Source organism: Primulina tabacum, chromosome 17 (assembly GCF_025594145.1).
Source record: "Primulina tabacum isolate GXHZ01 chromosome 17, ASM2559414v2, whole genome shotgun sequence".
Classification (NCBI taxonomy): domain Eukaryota; kingdom Viridiplantae; phylum Streptophyta; class Magnoliopsida; order Lamiales; family Gesneriaceae; genus Primulina; species Primulina tabacum.
In genome coordinates, this window is record NC_134566.1 from 29,347,918 (window position 1) to 29,357,443 (window position 9,526).

Below are 9,526 nucleotides of genomic sequence, written 5' to 3' on the forward strand. Positions count from 1 at the left end.
ATTATCTTAACTAGTTAACTCAAAGAACGAAAATATAAAGTACTACTATATAAAATAATATGTTTGAATCCTATTTATTCAAAATATCAAACTTGTAATAGATAAATTTTGTATCAACACCAAAAAAAAAATTTCATGATAATAAAAATACAAGTTTTATTTGTCAATTATACTAAAATTAATCTTCAAATTACAACACAAATTTCACAATTGATCATAATATTTAATCATAAAAATAAAAATTTTTATAATAATCACCATGTAATTGCAAAACACCATTCTTTTCAATCAATAAGATTTAATTTCAAAAAAAAAAAACATAAAGAAAATAACACATTTTCTATTTCTTCGTGAATTGACAAACTTCGATTAAGTAATATGAATTTTTTAAAAAAAAAATCATTCCGGACAATTAAAATATATTGGTACAATGATGATTCTCATAAAATTCGAATATGATTTTATAAATTTACAATTGAAATTCTCTTCGAAGAGTCAATTTTAGCCGTCAAATGGAAAGAACGTCAAACTTGATTATATTATTTGATATCAAGTCATAATTTTAGTGAACTTTTTAAAACCTTATAAATTATATATCATGTTTAAATCTATAACTATATTCACTAATTGAGCTAGAAATTTTCTAATGGGTAATAGTCTACTGTTGCCCCCGAAGAAGTTAAGTCTACGTGTGCATAATTAAGTTTATAATGAAAATTAATATTTTTTTTTGCATAAAATAATATCATTTAATGAGTTGGATCGGACTGATGATCGTTTCACAAAATTGACCCGTGAGACGATCTCACAATTTTTTTTGATAAAATAATTAATAGCTACAATCAAAATAAGTGGCGATATAAAATTGAGTAGGTTCACTAGTAGAATTTCCTTAATTTACTTCGCATATTAAATGAAGTAATAGGTAGATAATTGTTGAAGTAGACGCACGTGAAGTAATAGGATACCATTTTACTTCGCATTATCACCGAAGTCGTATCCAAGAAAGTAGCGAAGTCTTTGGCCGAAATTAGACCGATGACGAAGTAAAACAACGTCTTCTACATCGTCGATTTCGTAAAGTGCAGAAGTAATAGCTTATATATAACTGCATGGTTTATATAGAATGACGAAGTAAATGTGTTGTATGACTTCATAGATTTTGTATTTTTGTGAAGTAATTGATGCAAACGACTTCGGTGTTATGGAACTAAATTAGCGACGGCTTCGGAAAGACAGACCGTCGCTAATTAGCGACAGTTTTATGAAAAACCGTGTGCCTAGTCATTGGCGGAGGTGCCTAGTCTTTGGCGGATGTGACGGTGTATTGAGTGATCCCTTGAGATTCGACGGTGTAACAAATATCGTCGCTAATTAGCGACCCTTTATACCAAAACTGTCGCTAATTAGCGACCATATTTATAAAACTGTCGCTAGTTAGCGACGGTAATTCATAAAACCGTCGCTAATTATATTATTTTTTTAAAATAAAATTTAGTTTTTTAAATTTTATAATTATTCCTACATATTTTTAAATAATATCCTCAACACATCTAAATATCATATTTTAAATTTGTAAACAATTTATAAAACAATTTAATCTTGCGATAAAATGAGCTAACAACAAAATTAAATTCATGATCATAAATTAAAAATTGAAGCTAAAAAATATAATCTAAATCGAAATTAAAATCATCAGAGAGAAAAAAAGGACGAAGATAAGAAGTGGTGTGAAGAAAGCCGGGGAGGTGTGTATTTATAGGCAATGTGCGACGGAAATTTATAAATCATCGCTATTAGCGACAGTTTAATAAATAGGTCGCTAATTAGCGACTGGTTTTACAACTGTCGCCGATTTATTTAGCGACGGAATGTTTAAAGCGACGGTTAGAACAAAATCGTTGCTAATTAGCGACCTTTTATAAAACCGTCGCCGATTTATTTAACGACGGATAGTTTAACTCGTCGCTAATAGCGACGGTTCAAATGAAACCGTCGCTAATTAGCGACGGTTTACATCTCTTTTTTGTTTGTAAGTTTTGTTACTTCACAATTTACCTTTAATAACGAAATAGTGAATTTAAAAGACTTCATTTTTTTGTGTTGTTGTGAAGTAATTAATAGAGAACGACTTCACAATTATTGAGTTGTGGTGAAGTAAATTCTTTCTTTAACTTCGACACAATTTTAATACGACGAGTTAATTAGTATTTTATTACTTCATCATTTAAGGAAAATTAATTAAAATTATGGTTCATTTTTTTACTTCACTAAATATAAATTTAATTTTTTTTAACTTTTCACTTCATCAAAATTACTCTGTCGAAGTAAAAGATAACAAAAAATTAGAAGTGAAGCCCGTGTTTTTTAAATTGTGAAGTAAAAAATAATGTTTTAATTCGCTGGTGTTATTACCGAAGTTGATTGATATATACTACTTCATAATTAATAATCGCCGAAGTAACGAGTGGCGAAGTAAAAGTCAAAAATTCTACTAGTGGTTTCTTGTAAAATGATCTCACGTGTCTATATCCATAATTCATATATAACATTAAAGTAAAATTTGACATAAAAATAATATTTTTTATGACTGGATCAGATCGAATATTCAACTCACGAAATTAACTTATAAAACTATCTAATAATATTTTATATATATATAAAATTAACTGGCATGACCTTGATTCACTGCACGAAGAATATCTTACTTAAATCTTGTACGACATGAGTAAATCAAATTATTTTAATAATAATAATAATGACTATAAATTTAATATTATTTATTTATATGATTGTTAAACTGGAAGGTGACTTCACATAATATAATTGATGATGACGTCCCGGATGATGATACTGCACAAATATTTTAATACTTCTGTTCCGAAATGCTATATCATAATTCCTTGGATGATCCACATATCTTGATATTCTTCCGATAGAGATATTTTAATACAAGCAAATTATATATATATATATATATGTGTGTGTGTGTGTGTGTGTGTGTGTGTGTGTGTGTGTGTGTGTGTGTGTGATGTGCATATATGTACGTATAAATGTGTATATAGGTATATATTATGCGTGTGTGTGAATTCTATATGAAACGATAATTTTTATATGAAATGATAATAAAATATATCTCGTAAGTTGACATGTTTTTATTTTCGATAATATAAGTCATTAAATTTTGGTATTATCCAATAAGAAAAAATTTATATATAAAATTTTAGTACTTAATGTCAATATATTGATATGTCATCATACATGATATTATGTAGGATCGAGTTATTGTTCTTTTATCAAAAGTTATAAATTGTGATAATATTGTAATCTTAATCTTTTAAATCGTATAGAAGTATAAGTATAACGTTTCGATTGCACTACAAAGATGAGACAATTATTGTACTCCAACAATCTGTCTATCAATAATTGCACTTCTTGCAATCAATGAGAATCGAATCATGACATTGAATTTGATATAAATTGTGGCAACAATCATCTGTCGTCTTACCAAAAGCTATAGTTGACAGTAACAATGTAACTCTAATACTTTTGAAACGTCCAACATCACAAGCATCATGTTTCGATTGCTCTACCAAGAGGAGACAATTATTGCATATCAACAATCTCTCTCCCAATAATTGTATTATTGCAATCAATAGGAATCGAATATGTGACATTAGTTCTGCTACCAATCGTAGGAACGAGAGTTTATCATCTTACCAAAAGTTACAGCTAATGATAATGATGCAACTCTAATCTTTTAAATTGTACAACACTACAAATACTCTATCAAGTACAAAAAATTATTGCACCCATAAAATATTAGATATTACTGACATAACATCATATACTATAAATAAAAACAAAGATCAACTTATTCGAACTAATACAAACTTTGATAATTTCAAAACTAAAAGCGTAAATAATCAAATATTTATCAATAGGCAAAGAATTAAAACTAACAACAATAATCACATGAAACCGCATAGAAGTGAAATTCATTGATTGATCTACTGAAAAATATTGCATCGATATTAATTTTTTCCATATACCTTTTATTTTATCTAGAACGTACATTGAATTGTGATATATATAATTTTTATAAGTTTAATATTTATGACAATGTAAGATGATACAAAGGGAGAAAATACAGAGAAATCATGATATTAAATAAAGTGGTGTACGATACATTTTTTGAATACCGGTGGAGTCCTTGAAACTTCAGAAAAGTTAGGTCAAGTCCTCTCGCCATAATAGCCAACTCTGTCACATTCGCTTTTGCGCATAAAAAATTGCATGTTTCGAAAGTCATACAAGATGGTGACGACTCCTTGACAAAAACCACACAAATTTTCTCCCCTTTAATTAATTATAATTAATTTAGTTAATTACTAAATCGATTTCGGTCTCGACCACTAAACTATAACCCACCATAGATTTTAAACCCCATAATCATTTTTTTTTTGGGACAAATTATGATATTGAAAAAAAAAATTTATATACTCCAAACTGATTATTATTATTAAGCCCTACATCAGGGTTACATGTACAAGTTACAAAATGCTTCCACGAGTTAAAATGTTCGAGGTGGATCTAAAAATTTAGTTGGCCTCATGATGTCCAAATAAATTTAAATTATTTTTTCAAGAAAATTACGTACACGAGTAAATTTTAGAATTTTTTTTTTTTTTTTACTTCGGAAAGGGTTTTGGAGTCGCCGGAATAAAGAAAAATTTCATCGTAGAAAACAAGAAAAATCGACTAAGTAGGTCTCGTGAGAGGATGGATTCCACTATTCTTCATGCAGCCGGTTTTGTGCCTGCGGGAATCCTGATGATGCTGCAGCATTGGCAAATAATAAACGTGTTTGGCTATTATTTATTTGCTCTTGCCGATCAGTTCTTGGCCCTGAAAACTCTCCTCCAATATTACTTCCGCTCACAGAAGGCAATTTATGCATCTGTCATATTATTTTAAGTTAAACAATTAAACAGGTAATATGATACATGGCTATGATCAATATTTTTTCATAAAATTTTGATTTGGAAGCTTACATAATTTTGTGAGCTAACTAATGGCCTTGGTTGATCAATTTGATCCACTGAAATCATCGTCGGGGGATCGGAATTAAACTGTTTCTTTAAAGAAAAATGTTTTACTATGAAACATCATTATGGGATTTCGAAAGAAATTTAGTTTGAGATAACTATCTGGAGATAGTATTACTTTTAGGGTGGATCTAATGATCACCGTTGCCTTTTTTAAAAAGAATTATGTCAGATCAAGAGTGGACACGGAACTGTAGCATCTCATGAACCAAAAGTACAAAGAGTTAGGACAAACCTGGGGCCATCGTTCTTGGTGTCTCCAAGAAACCTCAGATTTCGTGGAAGAAGCACTGGAATCTCGACAGTTTTGCTTTGGAGCTGATGAATTTCCCAAGGACAAGTCCAAATTGTGGTCTGGTGCATCGTTCGAAGTACTCACTTTATACATTGTAAAATATTTATTTTAGAATTGTATATATTATGAATGGAATTAATTAAATGATATATTTACCTGCGACTTTAAGTTCACCATCATAACTAGCTGGATCAAAATTAGTGACAGCGTCCTTTCCATTACTCCTGATTGCAGCTCTATCATAAGCTCTAAGATACATATATCACAAGAAACAAACTCAGATTTCGGACTCAAAAAATTTTATCGATTCGAAAACCTTGTACTCTATGAAAGAGTAAAATTGTATTATTCGCTACGCCGTAAACTGTAGAGAATTATTCAAGCAAATCAGACCCACCTAGCAGCTTCAATTTCAGTGTCGAAGAGACCCAAATAAACGTACCTATCCCGATGAAATAAAGCCTGAATCAATGATTGAATAAATTAAAGCTGCACTGATATGAGAAAATATAAAAATGGGGGGGTTTACTTTTTTCCCAAAAACTCGCCCATTCTAGCTTCCCATCTGCCACATTTATGCAAAGTAACACCTCTATACTTGGAACTCCCTCTTGGATAACCACTACTCTGTCTCCTCAGTACGTGCACGAATTCTTCCTTTGTTAAATTCTTCATCTGCATTATGCACCATACACTTGCATCATATGATTTATTGTTGTTTCCTTAATATAATATAATATATATATATATATATATTCGACAGCCCATGTTTAAGATAACATTGGTCATAGGATCCACGGAAGAAATTGTCGAGAATACAGCTATTTCAGGTAAGGGAAAATGCTGTGCAAGATGACATGAAAACGGAATAGTTTATGTTACTCCTTAATTTAAGACCACAAATTTATAATAATTAATCGATCGATTTTTCAAGTAGATTTGTAAAGATTTTGGATAGATAATTTGCCTAAGAATTAATAAATTTGATCATAAAATACAACAAATTTGACATGAATAACACAAAATATGAGGCATATTTACAATCAGTAACTTCTTGTCTCTCTTTCTCTGTCATAAAATTGACTTGCCTGTTTCGAGTCATCTGCATAATCATTTAAACTAAAGTTTATGTCTGCTTCCACTCCTCGGAACTTAATGGCTGCCCTATCATATGCACTGCAATATGACATTACTCGTTATATATTCCGAAAATTTTTGGACAATTTCATTTGATTTCGCCAAAAAAATTAAATTAATATGTTCTAGCGAGAGAAAGCAGAAGGATCGGAGTTGTGTCATACCGCGCTGCCGTGTGAGCTGTATCGAAACCTCCTATACAGGTAAAAACTCAAGTTTTCAGAATCATTGTTAACCGAGATCTCATGTATTTATAGATAAATATACAGAACAAAACTTACCCAAGTAAACTTGCTTTCCACAGTCCCTATTAAGAGGATAAATAAATAATTAAAGAAATATAAATAATAAATATATATACATTATGAATTAATTTTATGCAATAAATATTCTATCCGACTCAATTAATTCTTGAAAAAATATCAATTTTAATTTCGAAATCATTATTTTTTATTTTAAATATAGATATCTAATATATAATAATAGATATATAATTTTACATAGATATACATGATGTCATGAATTTGCAGACAAAAATATACCATATATGGGACTCCCAACGGCCAGTTCTCCGGTAAAACGTGACACCACGATATTGAGAACTCCGGGACCTGGGTCCACGGCGGCTTTTCTTGAAAGGCTGTTCCACCTCCTCCGTAGCTTTTCCGGAGGATTTTACTTCTCCGACTGACTCGGGTTGCCGGAAGTTAACTCCAACCCAGTGAGCCCTCGGAAAATCAGGCGGCGCCTCAGTACTCCTCTCCATTTTAGACTCATCCGCCGGGAAAAACTGCCGGGTCATCGGAAGTTCACTTTCCGGCGAGAAAGGACCCGTTTCATCATCTACGTTATTAGCCACAGAAAACCCAAAGATTTTTCCGCTGCTTCTTTTGCTTGCATTACTAATTTCTGCTGCATCTTCTTCATCCAAAACCTCCTCCATAACCACCGCCGAAGGAGTAGAATTCGAGACGGATCCGACCCGTTTTCCTTTCTCATCAGAACATCCCTCCGATTCATCTTCCCTCCTTTCATCCGCTGAATCGTTGAGATCCCACATTTCAACCCTCGAAGATTATTGAAATTACAACGAATAATTAAAGTATTGATCTAATTTCTCCACTTGAAGAGACTTCAAGAAAGAAATGACAGTATTGTATATATTACCCTTTGCTGATACAGCATATATATATATTGCATAATATACACTCTGCTTCTTTTAAACTGTGATAAGTTGAATCTTAGGAACAACATTAAAAACCAATTATCATAGGGTTGCCCAAAAAAGCTACTTGTAGTAAAGGAGAAAAAATTGTTGAAATGGGAATTTCAACGGTTCCATTGATAGGATTTTTCTTTTCTGTCTATATATATATATATATATATATGTCTCTGGCGCTTACATCTCTTATTTAATATATTTTATAGATAATATAGTATGGATATCATATATGATCATGTCTCTTGTGAGACGATGTCATGAATTTTTATCTGTGACACGGGTCAACCCTACCAATATTCACAATAAAAAATAATATTTTAGAATAAAAAGTAATATTTTTTCATGGATGACTCAAATAAGAGATCTATCTCACAAAATACGATCCGTGAGATCGTCTTCTACAAGTTTTTGTCATCATACAATATGATTTTTATATCAAATAATTTGTAAAGAAATAAAAATAGTAGAGTACATGATTTCAAATTGTCTAAACCTAGAGGGATGCCTATTTTAATGGTCAATCAAGTCTTAAAATACTTGAGGCATGGTTTTCTAAAACCTTTTTCCATTTATGCATACCTGCATGGGTGTTCCATTTGACCCTTCTTCCCTTTAAAGGTTTAATTTTTTTTATATAAAAAAATTCTGTGTGGTTTAAAATGTAAGTCATGGTTTTTACCCATTTATTAATTATAATTTGTTATGCTTTAAATGTTTTGAATAATGTGATTGACAACCTACATCACTACAAACTAGAAATTGTATTAATTAACAAGAAAATAAAAAAAATATTGAGTAAAAACCCATTGATTTATCAGTAGGTCTTTAGTGATACGGTCTCACGAATCTTTATTTGTGAGACGGATCAACTCTACGGGTATTCATAATAAAAAGTAATAATCTTAGCGTAAAAAGTAATATTTTTTTATGGATGACTCAAATAAGAGATCTGTCTCACAAAATACGATCCGTGAGACCGTCTCACACGAGTTTTTACCTTGATTAATTGAGAATAAGATTTATTGATATATCAAAGTTAAAGAAAAAATCCTATTATTCCAACAATTCAGACTAAGATGCGATGCAGTTCTAGCTAGTAGTTAGGTGTAAACCCAAACCATATATATTATAATTATAATTATTCCAATGAATCATATTATTTTATATTTGAGATTTATATTAATCCATTATGTAGTGTCGTGAGTAAAAATTCGTACTTTTAAATATAAATGAGAGGTACAATTATGTATTTTGTGATAAATATAAATGAGACTATTTAAGTGTTATAACATAACCATATATCATCAAGTAATTTTTTAAAATTTTTATGATATAGATCGATTGATATTTAAATCGATAAAGTTGAACAAACATCTATTTTTTATGATATAGAATGGCATGAGCATCAAATATATTTAAATAAGTGTGCCTTATGTTACGAAGATAATATAAATAAGTTAAGTCTTCACGTGATTTAAAAAAAAAAAAAACAAATTTTTTATTCATTCATCAATCCAATTTTCTTGCAATTTTTACTTAAAAAACATAACTGTTAAAATATAATTTAATAAATATTTAATTAATCTTCTATCACACCGTTTCATATATCAATTTTGTGAAACTAATCTCTTACACGAACCAATCCATGCAATAATAATATTTTTTATGTCAAAAATGTTATTTTCCACTCTAAATATGGATCAAATCAACAAATTTTTTTTTAAAAAAAAAAAAACACACGTGAAACCTACTTTTGTTGTATTT

At 30.1% G+C, this 9,526-nt stretch overlaps 1 protein-coding gene across 8 annotated transcripts; it reads right to left on the minus strand.

Annotated features, from left to right (window-relative positions):
• Positions 1-4,489: 4,489 nt before the first annotated feature.
• On the minus strand, positions 4,490-7,875 carry LOC142531536 (floral homeotic protein APETALA 2-like). Of its 8 annotated transcripts, none has more exons than XM_075637702.1 (10): positions 7,083-7,875; positions 6,822-6,847; positions 6,705-6,735; positions 6,492-6,579; positions 5,933-6,078; positions 5,801-5,845; positions 5,560-5,651; positions 5,344-5,462; positions 5,055-5,138; positions 4,490-4,960 (listed from the first exon to the last, which is right to left on the minus strand). In XM_075637702.1, exons 1-10 carry the CDS (start codon positions 7,598-7,600, stop codon positions 4,793-4,795), a joined length of 1,317 nt encoding a protein of 438 aa, XP_075493817.1. In that variant the 5' UTR covers positions 7,601-7,875; the 3' UTR covers positions 4,490-4,792. The 8 variants fall into 8 exon arrangements, 6 of the variants coding, with proteins under 6 accessions (XP_075493817.1, XP_075493820.1, XP_075493816.1 ...); XM_075637701.1 differs by having other exon boundaries at positions 4,492-4,960; positions 5,055-5,132; positions 5,344-5,486; XM_075637700.1 differs by having other exon boundaries at positions 4,492-4,960; positions 5,344-5,486.
• Positions 7,876-9,526: the final 1,651 nt, after the last annotated feature.